We start from the raw sequence: 16,821 nt of genomic DNA, 5'->3' as shown, positions 1-16,821 counted from the left end.
ATTTTGTCCTCACTGATAAGGACAAAAAAGTAATAAGAAAAATTCAACTTCTCTAGGAAAGTCCAACTGGAGAACTATCAGAACATGCCTATCCCCTGGGAGGTGAGACAAGCTCACAGGGTGCAAGGTGCACAGTGTCAAACCAACAGGAAAAGGCCAATTCAACTGATGACTCTTCAGATGGAAATGTTTCAGAAGAGAGTAAGAAATCACGTTTAAACATACTGATTTTAATAAAGAGATATCATTTATATTCCTTTTAATATATGTATTTTCCTTATATCTTTTTGTGAGCAGGTACAGGGTTTGAGTGGGATGATGATTTCTCTTTGCTGCCACTACCAACGTCATCAATGGAATCACCCTCGGACATCAAGGCTAAAACAAGCCTTCCACCCAGTGCTACAATTAACAAGCCTGTTGTGCAATTCTCACGCTTCACAGTTTCTCCATCCCCAATTTCACGATTCTCCATCACCCATGTTTCTGACTCAGATGTGGATTCGGCAGGAGGTAAAATGCTTATAAATACATATCATCGATTTATTAATATGTAGATTTCCACCTATCATATAGCTTCACTATATAGACCCTGTACAAATATTATAGTTCTATAATAGATAGCTTTCAAGCTGAGTTTGCAAAGGTTTTGTTTCCTGAAAAAGTTTAATTTTAGATGCTTATCAAGTAAAATTGCATCATAAATGTATCATCCTCTGTCCTCTGTGTGCCAAACAGGAAGCAGTGAGGATGGCGATAAAGAATGAGCACTGCACACCACTGCCATCTATGTGGAGTGTTCTGCATGAAACTCTTTTCTTCACATGTACTGGTCATTTGGAATGAAAATTATACTCTTTCAAATATGTTTGGGATGCCATCAAGGACAGTGCCTAATATTGTTTTCAACTAGTTATACAACGGTCTTTATTGAACCAAACAGAAATGAACATATCTGTGGCCACATGCTTTTTAAGAAGAATATTATAAATAGCAAAATTTCCAAGTAATACCATATTTGTTAAAATCATATTTTAAACTAGTGACAATTTCGAAATAACTAAAGAATATGAACTGTGAAGACATGGAATTTATAAAGGATTCCACATATTTTCATGAATGATTGGTATGATCTTGAAATGAAGGATAACATGAACATTTTTCCAGAAGCTAATTGTAAACTAAATCAAGAAACCTTTTTCAAGGACATTGACTTTGACTGTGAAGTAATGATGAACTAATGAACATATTGCTAACGATGAGTTATGTTGCTATAGGAAGAGAAATTAAGTGAGACTACTATTTGTCAATGGCTGATTAAGGTCTTGTTATTTTATTTGTGAGAAGGCAAAACTCATCTACTTTTCACCTTCTATTTTTTTTTTATTGGGCATCAGAGCAACAGGGTTGTGCCTGTGTCACATAACGAAAAGTTGTGGACTTTTGAAAGCTGTTTTAAAAATGTTTGGGAGAGAGGAAACACATAGCTGCCTTGAGTCAGCCATCTACTTGTAAGTAGCAGATTATACAGGGTCATAAAACATCATGAGACTTAGACCAGCTCTGTCATGTTATTACAAATGATATCTCGAATGAAATTCATATCTTTTTTTATTGTCTTAGATTTTTGGAGAGGCAACCATTGCCTGGTTGATGAAAACAGTTCTAAGAACTACTTGTTTCAGTATTTACTTATAAATTTAATGTATATTATTGTCAGTATCATGCATAAATTTTTGAACTCATGTTTTACTGGTTTCATTTTGGCCCTTGAATAAGAACTGCTAAAGAAACCCAAAATGGGAAAAACACATGATAATTTCAAATGCTTGAGAACTTAACAAAGTTCTTGGTACTGGACCCTTTAGTCCTTTAGTCTATGTATGCATTTTCTAGTTAGCATGTATAAATGATACTGTACATGTCTGCTACCTTATGAGGACCAGAGCTGGGATGTGTTATGTTTAAGGTGTTTATAACTTTTTTATTTAATACATGATGCCTGTCTTGTCACTTTTGAGAAATTTATAACGAAATAGAAGGAAGAAAGACATATACTAATGGCATTTAGTGCACAGTTTATGGACAATGTATTATTATAATTATTTATTAGAATAGACAAAAACTACTGAACAAAATTTACCTTACGTTTCTTACGTTGGAGAATAACTGTCCAATATAAGTTGAATAGTCTTGTGAACACTGTTGGGGGGAAAAAGTCATTTCTTAGTAAGAAAATGTTTGACAAGATAAATAGGAATTTAAAACACTCTGAGATATCTGTATTTTGGATCCCCTGAATTTGGGAAGAAAAGAAAAATCACATCCTCTCACGTTTAATGTTTGCCTCTTACAGCATCACTGTTCTAAATAGGGTAGCCTAGATTGAACTAGACAGCAATCTGTACTATTTTTGTATTCTTTGAAACAGATTTAAAATCCTAAACTGTATTATAATGTTGCTGGACTGTAAAGAGTTTATCATAATATGTTTTCTGCCAAAGAGATGCATTCTATTGGTAAAAATGGGGATGTTGGCTGGAATTGCTGGACACTAACATGACTTGATAATCATGGGCTAATGGAAAATGTTCTTGATTGTATTGTGTGACTGTCTTCATAAGAAATCCAGCAAAAGGGTCTGAGTCAATAGAATACCCTGATCTGTGTGAGATTCTGGTGATTTATGGTGAAGGAAATCTTGTATTTGAGTGTAGTGAGCAAAGAAGTGGTTAAATGATTCTATGGAGTATGAATCCATAAAGATATATATTGGTTAGAGATAAATGTTATGTGAAGGTTCCCATAAATATCTGTCCCTCATGGATGTCACATGATTAGTGACTGTACACAAACAAAAAAAGAATAAATTAACTGTTTGACATCTTTATCTCTCTTTGGTGTCTAGCTATTAGAACTCAACATGCACCAACCTCAGCTACTGTACTAGACACAACAATCCAGTCTTACGTAAACCACCAGGCAAAACACTGTGCAATAAAACAAAAGAAAACTAAAGTTCATTTTAAAACCGCAGACACAACAACTGAAGAAGAAAACAAACGAATAAAAAAAATCAAACAAATACCTGGAAGGTAGAGCCAGAAGCAATACCTGTCCTGTGCATGGCAGACAAGCATCAAACTGTCTTGTGAGGGAATGAGGCAGTTATTTAGTGCTTTCCCAAAGACCTGTCTGGTGCTCTGTACCAGTAATTTGTACCATCTCTACCAGCCAAACTTGCCATCTTAGCTATGAAAACCAGCAAAGGGACTCAGTGGCTGAGATTTCTGTCCACTAATGTTTTTGCTGCCACAATGCAGCAAAGGAGTTGCCCTTTTTCTTATTAGACCGCTCAGTGTTGTCTGGCCTTTGACAGCAGCATTCTCATAGCCTGCCAGTCACACTTAACACATCACTACCAGCATTTATATAGAAAATAGCAAAATCGGGAAATAGTTTGATAACTGCCCATTAAAAATTCTGAGGTCCCAAATATGATCACCAAATCCATCCACTTCCATCAGGACCATATAGAACATATAGAGTAAACAGAACTTACCCTGAAATCTCAAAATCCTTCGAGCACTTTGCTCAACAATAAGAAAATTGGAAATAAAACCAAAAATAAGGCCACTATATTTTAGCATATTTGAACCCATTTGCTCACGTAGACAAGCAAGACAAAAGTGGGAATGAGGACACAAGTGACCTACTTTACAAGGTACCCACACATGGTCACACAAAGTGACAATGTTGTTATTTATATTTTGCAAAGCACACACCCGGGTTGCCAGGGAGTAGAAAAAATTCTGGAAATATTTATTTATAATGTATTTATTTATATAATTTCATTACATTATGGTCTTGAAATAATGTGCTTGTCTGACATATAGAAATTTACAAAGTTCAAGAACTTGTAGAATACATTCTAATTGATCTTTTTGGAAAAAAAAAAGTTACATAAAGACAAATACAGAAATACATTCAAAAAGAAAGACCAGTAAAGAAACATGACAAAAACAATGATAACAAAGCAATTCAGTGTCTTTTAGTTCAGCTCTATTAGTTCCCATTTGCCCTGTTTCTAACTTACAAAGATGCACACATGCACTGCCAGTCTGACGTTTTAGTACATATTTTTATTTTGATGAAATTTGATAAAAGAAAAGATATGAGAGAATTACAGAATGTTATAAAGGTATTTGAAACAACCTTGACATAATCGGATTAGGCCAAATCAATGTAAATAGGCACTTGCAGCACACCACATATTTCCAGTTACACCATATTTTACAATTAATGCTGGCAGTGTCTTAATATATTTACCCTTCAAGCATGTCAGCTTTTAATAAAGGACTCCTTTATATCAGTGACTAGTTAAGTTCCACATGGAATTATTGGTCTCTTATTTTCCATTTTGTTTGGCCTGTGTCTAATGACTAATCATTTATAAAACATGAAACTTCTAGTGTTCAAAAACGTTTGAGTGGCAGTACACTCAAACGGTACAATTTGAAATTGTGCAATGAATACAGTATGTGCTAAACATATTGCTTATACAGTTTCAATTATAAATGATGATGGTCATCTGTACATATTCATCTTAACAATATTTGTAATATTAAGCAAAGCTGGATTTTAAACAGTGTGTGTGTGTGTGTATTTTTTTTTCTATGTTAGGTGTACATATACATATATACTGTACATATAACACCTAATATGGCTGTAAGGGAGGTACGGCAGAAGCACACATGAGTGGCAGCCAATGAAATAGGAGAAATTGCTCACCCTCCAGCACATACATACAGGTGGGCACTTTCTCCAGAGACTATCACGGACACATGCTTCCTTCAGAGTACTCAGTAGACAGTGAAGATGAAACTCCCCAAATCCAAATGTCCTGCAGAGCACCCTGGGTCCTGCCCTGTGGTTATGGAGGTCACCTTCACAGAGATGTCTCCGAAGACAGTACTGCTGACCTCCACTTCACCCCCCACTTTCTTTTTCCCAAAGAAACTTAACATTAAAAAAGGCTTCTTTTTTTTTACTAACTCTGCCTCTTGTGTGTCTGAGCTCAACCTGCCATAACCTTGATTAGATACAGTATAGTTAGATAGATAGATAGATAGATAGATAGATAGATAGATAGATAGATAGATAGATAGATAGATAGATAGATAGATAGATAGATAGATAGATAATATAATTGAATTTATTGCATTCTGATAGATTAGTTAAAGCTAAGGTCTAAAGAGCACCGAGTTATTATTTAATGGCTGTCTTGAATATGTGCTTGCATTAAATTATTATTGCAACTACTATTGTAAAGAATAAGTGTTATGATACAAAAAAGAGACTTGAGTAGAGCATTGGAAAAAATGTGTGTCCTATTAGATGTTTGATGGTAAAATATGCTTAATGAAATTACAGAAGGGTTTTTCATTCCTTGAACGATTTTGCTGTCATGCTGCCATGCAATCCCAGTGCTTATTATTCTTCTTATTATTATTACCATTACTAATGCTACAATTACTACTAGTTCTACTGCCACTACTACTACTACTAATAATAATAATAATAAAAATAATAATAAAAATAATGTACAATTAATTCTGTTTGCAGGTAAAAGTAGAAACTATGTCTGTGCCATGTTTCAGTGTTGTAAATATGGCACCGTCTGGATAAAGCTGTAGCAGCTTTACTTGGAGGTGTCTTTATTAGAGCTGTAATGTTTATAAAGAAGGGCTGTAGATTTGAGGTCCTCAGGCGTGACCAGCTTACATCTCCGCACGTGGATGGAGCTGTTGTGGCACTGTCAGGACCTGAAGGTACTGAAAGGATCTGGATGTATACAAACACAAACCACAACACTGACTATTCACTCTATAGAGGAATATAACATGTGGAGATGATCAAAAAGCCTGCTGTGTGTTTCCATGCTAAAAGCGGATCCACAGTTGCCAAAACTGTGTTGTTTGACATGCAAAGGTATTACAAAATAGGTTTTCCATAAAATGATTAAAATTGCTAAAACTGCTATTTCACTTATTAAAATGAAAACTGATATGTATAATATTTTGGCAGTGAAATTCCTAGCTTGCAAGCACTTGCAATGAAAATTATCAGCATTACAAGGAATACAATTGTGCAACAATTTCTTAAACTAAATCAAACTTTTGATAGATTATTGATAGATTAATGATAGATTATTCAAGTTGCACAAGTTCATTCCTAAAATGAACCAAGAGACATCAAGAAATTCCAACAAATTAATAAAATCTTTAGGTGAGTTGAGCGTAAAATAAAGCCAATTAACGCCATGAGTAATGGTCCATGAAGAAAATCAAATCTTAGCTTTTTACAGTATGGCTGAATGCAAAAGGCAATATGTCACTTACGTCATTATTGCTCATTCAAAATCGGGCAAATTCAGGGCCCATGCTGAAAGAATAAACAGAAACCTCATGTTGTAAGCTTGTCTGAATTAGCAAAATGCGTTCACTTTCAGCAGACTCACACAGTTCATATCCACATAAAGTTTACATTTTGCCATATATGGAATGTGCATCACATATAATGTATCTGCATGATTATTAAAGTTCTTCTTCTCTTGCTGCCTTTGTGATAGAAAAGCAAATTTTCAGAAACTCTTAGTTATTCATCTTAAAGGATGTTATTTAGAAACTAGTATGAATTATTCAATAATTACAGTGAACAAAGAATAAAAAACTGGACCTGCCAACAGCTCCTAGGGTAAAATGTCAATAATCTTATCAATAGTTATAATTAATATGTAATATAAGGATTAATAAGTGTGTTAATGAGCAAAAACAATGGAAACTAGGGCTTAAGGGGTAAACTAGCAAAGAGATGAACAAACAAACAAAAAAAACAAGACACAAGATACATCAAAGAGAGTCTCATGTGTAAGGGAGACGGACATATGACGGTGAAGTAAAAACAGAATATTAAAGCTCAAAACATACTTCACTCACCACAGACTCTCTCTCATTCTCTAAAACCCTCCAGACACATTCACAACACTTCAAATGTGTAGGTAAGAAAACCAGCTGAGGAAACTGGAAGCGCTGCTTTTCTCATATTATTGAATATAGAATTTGTTAACATTTTTTTTTTTTAGAACGTGTGCCATGTACTGTATACAGTAATTACAAAATCACAGTGTTACACTTAACTTAATCTGTAGTGATCATGCCAAAAAATGAATCTGATATGTTTGGCTGCCTGGGAAAACCTGTCTGATGGTAAGATGTCTATTTTATAGATTTCTAAAAACTACAAGCCTGTACTACAAATATGCTTCTGAACTACAATATGTTGCATGTATCTCAACTAGGAGTAAACATACAACATTGTCGGATTATCACTAAAAGAGAAAAAGGAGAATACTTACATTTAAACTTAAATTGCAATTTATTAAAATAAATTGCATTTAAAGTGTGACATTCAATGTGTGAGAAAATCACAGACTCAAAATCACCACTGAGTTTGTTCAACTGGATCTTTAACTAACATGATATTTGCCAGAAGATAAAAGATGATTATTAAAAAAAATCAGATGTTGCTTTGGTGAAGTATATTTAAGTGTATTTATGATTCTTTAAGTAAATTTGTTAAAAAATTGGCCTAAATCCATTAAATTATGGTTATAATCACTCAGGTTTTCCCAAACTGCCAGTCTTACAGTATAGTTAAGTTGTGAACTCGTATACTCGTTACTTCTAGAGAAATCTTTGCTAAACTTTATTACACGTGTTAATTTCTATAGCAAAAAAACAAAAACAAAACAAACAAAACAAATAACGAAGACATGAGTTCAGATGTGAGTTTATCAAAGACAGCTTGAGGAATGACTCCATGCTCTCATCTCATTACAGAGTTTTATTCAGGTTTTTGAAGTAGAAAGTCACCATACATTTGAGGTTATGCTGCAACATTACACTGGTTTTGGTGTTCCCCAAAATGCATGCATGTATTTATACAGTATATTCCCTCTATATAATATTGAGGATTTATTTAGATATTTATTTTATAAATTAATAATTTTTTTTACATCCAAGTGTTAGCATTCCAAAGCACAAATACAGACTGAGTAGATCGAGTGTTTCCATTTGGGCACCAGGACTGAGGAGAACGTGGCAGTCATGCCTCGGCTTTATTCTAATGCAGAAAGAAGAAGCACTGGCAGCTTCCAGACGTTGACCCCTTACTGCTTTTGTGTCTAAATTTACCAAAACACAGATGGACAGGGTTGGCAAAAAAGGAAAGAAAGAGCTTAGATTTGTTACACACAAAGAAAGACAAATGGAGAGGTGAGAGGACAACAGGGAGGAGAGAAACAGATGCAGCCACCGAAAAAAAAAAGTCTCGGGTGGAATTTTTCAGATACAGTCACTTTTCTAATGTGAAACACTTCTACATCATTATCCACCGGGGGCTAGGTACAATCATTAGATGTTTTCAAGCATTAAATTAAACCTTGAACCAGTAAGTGTAGTCAGGGTGAGTGTGGGATCTCAGAAACAACTGCAAGTGACTGTTATCAACGGGGACAAGGGCGGGACTTTAAAGACGCACACGTGCTAATGATCAGAACAGTGCATTAGGCTTATCACTTGGCTACTTGGTACAACGAAGAACAAAACATACCTAAAATCTTTTTTCATCCGGTTTTTAGAATGATGAGCACCTACTAGAAGGCTAAATTTAACTGAATTCATGTTCCAGTATTAAGGAAACAGAAGATCATCAAGTTCTAGCTATCATTTGACTTAGCAATTGCTGTTATTTGTATTTAACACAGATTATTTTCAGCACTGATGGACAAATACATGTTTGTATTAATGAAAAAATAAAATATAACAGACTGTGAGCACCAGTAAGCACCATTAGCAGATGATCTTATTTATTTATCTTTAGGAACCACATTCAGGTTTATCCCATGCTAGCCCTCACCAGTCCACTGCAGCATGTTAGCACCTATTAAAAACCTGTTAGCATGATCTGGGATGTTTGAGGAAACCAGATAACTCTCACAGACATGAAAGACATAGCTCAGGATCAACCCAGGGACATTGAAGAAATGAGAGATCAGCACTACCACTGTGCCACCACCCTACCATCTTCTCGTGTCTACACATTTAATTTAAATAAGTACGAGACACAGCCTCCCAGGAAATTACAGCTCTGACTTGGAAAATCAAGGTTTTCATGTAATTTAATAAAAACCTCCATGCTTCCATTCAGGCCTTTGGAGTGCAGCTTGGATAGTGATGGAGATGTTTAGTGTTGGTTAGATGTGTGAAGCTGGACAGCTACACAGAAAGATCTGTACTTTTATTTCTGTGATGTGTCTGTAATGGGATTTTGGGGACTGATAAATTTAGATGCTGTCAGGTTCAGACTCTTGGAGATTCTACTTGTTGTTTCAAAAACAGCCATATGGATACAGACATAGCCATAAAGGCACAATGTGCTACAAATTTCTGTCATTTATTCTTCAGGGGTTTAGTGAACTGATGGGAGAACAAATAAAAAATGAGCTGTCTTCTTCTAGAACATCCTAGATGTTAAGTGCTATAAAAAAGAACAGACTTTGGACCTAAAGTAGACAAGCCCATTTGTCTGACAAAGATAAAAGAGCTCTTCTTTCACTTAATATGTAAAAATGTATATCATCAATCAGTCATTCATTACTGCAGCCTCATCTGCCCTCCATTTATAGATTTTGGACCCATTTCTATAACCCAAAAAAATGTGCACTTGAATTATGCATGAAAGAAAAGCAAGAGTTACATACACACTGTTTTTCTGAGTCCATTTCATTGAGCTCATTAAGAATAGACCAGAAGTCCTCAAAACTGAAGAGTTGTGAGAACAATCAAGCCAGAGAATTCTGCATTTCTGTTCCGTGGACATTTATTGAAACTAATAAGTAGGGTAATAGGAGGGAAAGGGAAGATAGGTGTTTCTCCTCTTCTTTGGTGGGTGAAAAGGTGGATGGACGAGTGAGGGAGTGAGGGGAGAAGGACGGATGGTGTCTGTATGTCTGTCCTTTCACACTGTCGAAATCAATTTGACCTCCGAACTGTGGAACAAAAAGAGGGAGAGGCTGCCAGGTTGGGTTGAGACACACACAGATACACACACATGCCCACATCTCTCTCACACACACACACACTCACACACTCACACAAAAACAAACAGCAGCAACAGCAACAGCAATGCAACACTGCAGGATTAGCACAAGGAGCTTAGTGACCGACACGACTACAACTACGACTACGACTAAGCTATGACTAATTATGCCACATAAAGCCGTCTGTGTTAAATGGGGATATAATTAAGGCATAGTTAAACTAAGAATGCTAATGCTGCAGGCTGTGAATAAAAGCAGCTAGCCAGCATTTAGCGTGGCATCATTTGCATAATGCTAATTGGTGGCCAGTGGCTTTTACTCATCATTAGCATTGTTTAATGTTTTTCTTCTTAAGCTAATGGTAGCGCAATATGATCCTGTCTGAGGTGGTATTTTTGCAATACAGCTACATTGTTTAAAAGTTCATGAGGCATGTTTTAGCATTTCCAATGAAATAACCAGATAAAGCACTGACAGGTATCCATAAATGTTGAATTAACCTGTGTATGCTGCTGTAACTGTGCTATAAAAACACCAATAAACCCAAACAGAATGATTATACAGCTCCTTGTGATATCTGGCAGGACATGGAGGTTACGATACGTTTAGCCTCTTTTCCTGGCTTTTGCTTAATTCTTGTCCCTTCACAGAACTCAAAAGCTAAAAGATACATAAGGATTAAAGTACAAAGACCAACATGGAATAAGCAAAAGCAAGGGTCAAAAACAAACACAAAATGGAATGGGATAACGAAACAAATGATAAAGCAAAGAAATATAGAATCCATAGAATGGGACATGAATTTAAATCCTGTATGTTACCACAAAGGACAGGGAAAATTCCCCATAGATGAACAAAGTAATTTCTACTCTGCTGAAAAAAAAATCCTTAGACATATGCTGCATTCATGATAACTCTAAACCCCCAGCTTCTCAGTATGACATTCACAAACAGTTTAACACTTAACTGTCACTAAAATAGGAAAAAAAAACCTGCACTTTTTATGTGAATATAAAAGGTTTCACATTTGATTAGCACCTTCAGCTCTTCACTGAAGTTAAACATGGGGACTTGTATATTTAAAGCTCCAGATAGACAAATGAAAAAAGTAATAAAAAGCCTAAGAAGAGACTTTTAATTAAAATGTTTATAGAATGAGCCTTTAGCATCAGCGCTGTAACACCTTCTCTGTAACATGTAATGACAGACATGAGTCTTGTTAAAAGAGAGTGCGGTGAAAAGTCACAAGTTGAGGTATTAGAAATTATGAACTGTGCTACCAAAACAGATTTTTCCTGTTCAGATGTCAGACACACCCAGGGTTAGTTCAGTTCAGTTCGTCATGAATACAGCATTAGCTGGTCTAGTGCAGGTTGACTAGCACAACACTACAGCTAAAGCAGGTCTTGCTGGCTGCTTGCATGTATCCAGTATGCATAATACTGGTAATGCTGGTAAACAACTCTGCTGTGATATGTTGTGCATTTTTTTTTCAGCAGGCAAAATAAAAGTTTTGCACAACTGTGATCTTTACTGGTGCAGTAGTGTTCCAACAAAGTTGTGTGTCACCATTGTCATAAATAAATAAACCTAATAATATGATGCTTGTCATCTATGGGAGTTTCTTTTTGGAAACCACTATGGTAAATAACTATACGGGGTACTTCTAAGGATTTTCAAACCCATTCAAACAACAGGAGGGTTCACCTCCATCTGTCCGTCATGGGTTTGGGTGCACTGATTGGTCACCCGGCCCACCTGATCAAGTTTTAGCCAAGAGCTCCACAACCTTCTATTACAGATGCCCACTCCGGCTGCAGGTCAAGCAGACAGAAGCTGTTTCTTGCCAAATCCATAATGGTTTGGAATAATTTCTTTATTTATGTGATAATTTAGTAAAATCAAACTAAAAAATTCAATACATAATAAAAAATGGGAAAATGAAAATTAGAAAAGACTTAAACAGAATTTAAAACCTCCCTGATGCATGATATTATTTACTGACTGATCAATACAACAATAACTCTAAGAGATTTGTGATTAAACTCTTAAAAAGAGTAATATTTGAAAGTCTTACCTTGTTGGGAAACGAGCCTCGTAGCTGTCAAGCCCTGGCTGTGGGAATAAAAACACTCTGTGATTAATGTGTAATAGCAGGCAAGTCTGAATTTCAAATCCTGAACCTTTGTTAAATTGCCACTAGGTGGCAGTAGCAGCGCGTTAAATTAGCACTACAAAGTGAGGTACTGTGCATTACAAGTGAACTCAGGGCAGATGAATTTAGCTGAAGCTTAGTTTACAGGGCACAGGGGACAGTCTGTGGTAAGCTACAGGGTGTAATACATTTAAGCATCACACCTCGGTCAGTTTGTTACACAAACACTACATGTCAAACATATGGAAGAATCATTTTCAATAAAAAAACAAAAAAAACAAAAACATTTTCTCTAATCCATTATATTTGGACCGCACACACCTGTATATAACTTGTGCTAAAAAGTTTCGAATTATTTGCAAACTTATTTAACTCATTTAGTTCAATCCATATAATAAAATGTTCCATATACTAAAGCCAAACGGTAAGGCTTTGATGAATGTAATGTTTAAGCCAAAATAGTCAAGAATTACTGGTATTTACTTGTATTGCTGCAGTTTATCTTTACTCTGTTAAGTCAAGCACTGGTCCATGTTCATTAAAATATTCGTCAATTATTTACTGAATGTAATAATGTACAGTAGTTGCTTGCACACTGAAAGCCTATACTCCATTAGTCAAATCATCTAGCAGCACCTCACCCTCTCATCCTCACACACACACACACACACACACACACACACACACACACACAGCAGGGAGTAATGTTCTGAAACGTCCTTTATGCTGGTGGCTCTGATGGAGCTCTTCCCCACTGGGCTGTTAAGCATGTGCAGACCAGCTGCATCTCACTTCATTTCTTTTTTGTTTCATTTCTCATATGCTACAAACATTGAGTGTACACATGTAAACAACCTGTATGTACACTGAAATTAAAAGGGTTCTGGCTACAAACTGTTTGTGACAAAGTCATTTAATAATTGACTAATGGATTGACAAAACATATATATGTGTGTGTGTGTGTGTGTGTACCTGTGAGAATCCTGGTGTGGCCACACTGTATGTTCTATGATGTCTGCCCAGTGAGGCATTTTGTGCCATTTGCCGAGAGGTAGAGCCGTAATCAGGAGACGGCATAATGACCGGGTCCCTCTCTAGAAGATTTCCTGTGCTGCTACTCCTACCATGCTGAAAACTACATGCACACACACACACACACACACACACACACACACACACACACACACACAAATTTTATATTAGTCAACTATCAATAAAACATGCACACATCAACCTCTAAAATGTAAAATCAGTGATACTAAGTAAATGCAAAGTTAACTGCACTTTTACTTTATACCCATTTAATTTGATTCTAAAGAATTTGTCATGTTCCCCCACATAGATCTGCTTTGCTTAAAAACACGTCAAATCAATAAACTTAAAAAAAAGTCTAGGTTAGGCAGGTCTAAACTATTTTGTTTTACCTGACACCGAGTCGGCTGCCGTCTGTTTCAGGGATCACTCTGGTGTAGGAGAAGGGGAACCATCCTCGCCTGGTGTACACAAATACAAATTCTACATCAAGCACCATTCGTGTATATAGAGGTTCATCATTTTAGTTTTTGATTTAATGACTGTAATGTGAATTAGCTGAATAAAACTTTCTAAATCACAGCTTTAGCCAAGTAAACAGAGTAAACATTGATTCTGTTCGAGTAATCAGTAAACAGTAACAGTAAACATGTTTTTGTTTGAGTACACAGTTTTTTGTTCACAGTGATGTGTCTAAATGATTTTATATATGTGCTACGCACATCCTCGTCTTCTCACTCTCTCCATAGTGCCACCCGTCCCGGGCCTCAGGCACCAGCAGTGTGATAATGTCGCCTTCAGTGAAGCTGAGCAGTGTGTTGTTGTCTCCGGCTGAGTGTGAAAAGATTGCCTGGACACGGGTCCGCCCATTCCTCTCAAGGCCAGCCGCCACTGAGCTCGACCTAGGCAGTGTCTGTGTCTCTGCTGTGTTCAAAGGTAAAAGAGTTAGATGTCCAGAAACCGTCAAAAACATGACGTATAATGATGCAAATGTCCACTATGCTATTTAGCTATGTCATAGAATAATATATGTCATTCTATATTTAATACAGCTGTAGGAACAAACAGGGCTTACAATATTAATATACATCTGTTAACAAACCTTTAATATCAATTTCATCTGTTTTCCTCCAGAACTTTGCTTTAAAAGCACCTGAAAATACCATCAGACACCAGCTGTGTCCTTCACCCATTTTCCTGGCTTTTTAAAGCCTGTCCTTTCTATTCCCTCCAGCTCTGGCCTGTTTTCATTAAGCATGTTTGGTCTAATATTGCCAGAGTGCAAGAGAAACTGTCTTCTAATGTAGAGAGAGGGAGGAAAAAGGTAGAAATGCTGGAGCAAGTCTCCTACAATTATCTGGAAACGACATTTTTCTTTACATATCCCATCTAGTTAAAGGTATTCCCTGTAGCTGAAGTTAGCTAAAGGCCACCCCTTTAGCGTGTGCATAACAAAGATTATCAATTTCCCAGAGAAATCACTGTTTGATTCATTAAAATGCTACATATGCTTACCCAGAGTGCTCTTGCTCTTGGTGGGTGCCACTTTGCGGACAGGCAGTGTATTGGAATAGATTTCACTGCTGTTCCGGTGGACCTGTGTTGAGGCTGATTTGGCCTGTGCAGCTTGGCTATCCATCCAGTGCTGGTAATCCTCTCCTCCATGTGCCCCAGCCGTTCCATTTAACATTGGAACACTTTCCATTCCCATCATCCTCTGGGAGAGGCAGCAGAAATATTGCAGTTCATTATTGAGCCCTTAATTACCATCAGCATTATTCTTATTCAAAAGCTTCCGCTTGGGTTCAGGTCCGCTGTCATTAGCAAATAAACATTCAGCATTCTCTGAAATAGTACATTTCTCCAGAAATGTTAGACTATTCAAACAGTCCTGTGTTTTGTTCTTTCTGTTAAAATGCCATACTATGACATAACCCAAACATCTGTATAGACTTCTCATGTACAACTGATTAGTAGCTATAAACCACTTTTTACAGTTTCTCCAACATAGGCATACAGTATCTTGTATAAAAGACATACAGTACAGATAAAATAATTACAAAACAAATTGTGTTCCTAATTTATGCAGGGAAACTGCTGTAGGCTGAAGTCAATTGTCAGATGCAAGCATAGTGCATATTACAGTAAATAGGAAGTACATTTTCTCTTTTATAATAACTCATTATAAATGAAGCTCCAGGGTTAGTCTTTTAATATCACTATTATTGAGAAAAAAGAAGGAAAGAGACAGAATGGATCCCCATGGCTGCTTCAAGTTAAAATAGGTAAAAGGTACGATTTCCCTATTTAATTAAGTTACGTCTAAACCACTTAAGCTACACATAAAGGCCTCTAAAGTTTTGTGCAGGAGCAGCAGATAACATTTCCTCTGGGTCCCCTGGTCTTCTCCCACCTCCCCAAAACATGTTGTCAGGTTCATTGGATACTGTAAATTGCCTCTGGGTGTAAAGTGTAAATGCGTGTGTGGGTGTATCTCGTCCAAAATACATTCCAGCCTTACACCCGGTATTTCAGGCATAGGCTCTGAATCCAACACAACCTTGACCAGGTTAAAGCACTTACTGCAGATGAATGAACAAATGAACAAATAAACAAATGACTGAATGAATTTGATGATTATATGAGAAAACAGACACAGACTATATCATCAAACTGACAGAGTTCTCAATATTTGAGAATTTATCTTCATTTGAATAAATAATTCTTATGATTATATTCCTGAAAGTAAGACACAATGACTTGCCGATTACACAATATACAATAATTTAGTAAACATAATTGGCAACTGTCTCTCCAAAAATCAAAAACTAAGATGCGTGGAAACCTTTTAGTATACAAAACCATAAAGTGACCATTGCACCTGGCAGAAGGATATTAAATGTACTTTCGAAAATTGTATGCAACAATATAATGATAGAAGAAATGGTCCACAATGTCAAACTGAGGACCATTGGTCAAAGAGCAAGAGAAAGTACTTTATTAATCCCAATGGGAAATTTGGTTAACCTGATATGTGTTATTAAATTAGACAAAATGCATAAAAAAAACCTTAAAGGCTCTAAAAAAAACATGTGTATTGGAGTTTAGATTTCTATATCCAATTGGAGCCACATCCTTCACTCACCTGTTGGTTGCCCATGAGAGCAGCCAGTTCAGGTGAAACAGGTAAAGTTTTGGCTCCTGGTATGGGATCTGAGATCACCAGTTTAGATTTAGAGGCATGCTGTTGTCCGGTACCAAGTGTTCCCCCCGAGCTCATCTGCTGTGCAAGGAGAGCAGCTCGGTCTGGGAGTTTATGAGGGTCAGAACATGCATGCTGCCACATCGGGATCTTCTGCATCAGCAGGTCTTTACCCTGAGCACACACACATATAAATATTTTCAACAGTTTTAACAGTGCTATGAACTAGTGGGTGACATGAGTCTAAAGGAATTATGGAAACATACATAC

The 16,821-nt window shown here is 36.4% G+C and overlaps 2 protein-coding genes across 7 annotated transcripts in view; one reads left to right on the top strand and one right to left on the bottom strand.

Moving 5' to 3' along the window:
• aatkb (apoptosis-associated tyrosine kinase b) overlaps nucleotides 1-2,850 on the top strand; it is a 41,939-nt gene extending 39,089 nt beyond the window's left edge. For 4 of the 5 annotated variants that reach the window (XM_060895635.1, XM_060895645.1, XM_060895654.1 and 1 more), the window contains 3 exons: nucleotides 57-201; nucleotides 298-513; nucleotides 739-2,850. In XM_060895635.1, the coding sequence (XP_060751618.1) occupies nucleotides 57-201; nucleotides 298-513; nucleotides 739-767 (390 nt within the window). In that variant the 3' untranslated portion in view covers nucleotides 768-2,850. Of the gene's footprint in view, nucleotides 202-297; nucleotides 514-738 lie in introns of those variants that run through there. The other variant, XM_060895662.1, reaches the window with a different exon arrangement.
• A 5,065-nt stretch (nucleotides 2,851-7,915) lies between these two features.
• baiap2b (BAR/IMD domain containing adaptor protein 2b) overlaps nucleotides 7,916-16,821 on the bottom strand; it is a 49,055-nt gene continuing 40,149 nt past the window's right edge. Inside the window, exons 8-14 of one of the 2 annotated variants that reach the window (XM_060895920.1) lie at nucleotides 16,495-16,725; nucleotides 14,865-15,066; nucleotides 14,072-14,273; nucleotides 13,742-13,810; nucleotides 13,290-13,452; nucleotides 12,240-12,277; nucleotides 7,916-10,111 (exon numbers count right to left, since the gene is read on the bottom strand). In XM_060895920.1, the coding sequence (XP_060751903.1) occupies nucleotides 10,081-10,111; nucleotides 12,240-12,277; nucleotides 13,290-13,452; nucleotides 13,742-13,810; nucleotides 14,072-14,273; nucleotides 14,865-15,066; nucleotides 16,495-16,725 (936 nt within the window). In that variant the 3' untranslated portion in view covers nucleotides 7,916-10,080. The remainder of the gene's footprint in view (nucleotides 10,112-12,239; nucleotides 12,278-13,289; nucleotides 13,453-13,741; nucleotides 13,811-14,071; nucleotides 14,274-14,864; nucleotides 15,067-16,494; nucleotides 16,726-16,821) is intronic. The other variant, XM_060895929.1, reaches the window with a different exon arrangement.

This window comes from Tachysurus vachellii, chromosome 2 (genome assembly GCF_030014155.1).
Source record: "Tachysurus vachellii isolate PV-2020 chromosome 2, HZAU_Pvac_v1, whole genome shotgun sequence".
NCBI classification, from domain to species: Eukaryota; Metazoa; Chordata; class Actinopteri; order Siluriformes; family Bagridae; genus Tachysurus; species Tachysurus vachellii.
Note: the sequence above shows the minus strand (reverse complement) of the source record. Positions and strands in the feature narration are given on the sequence as shown.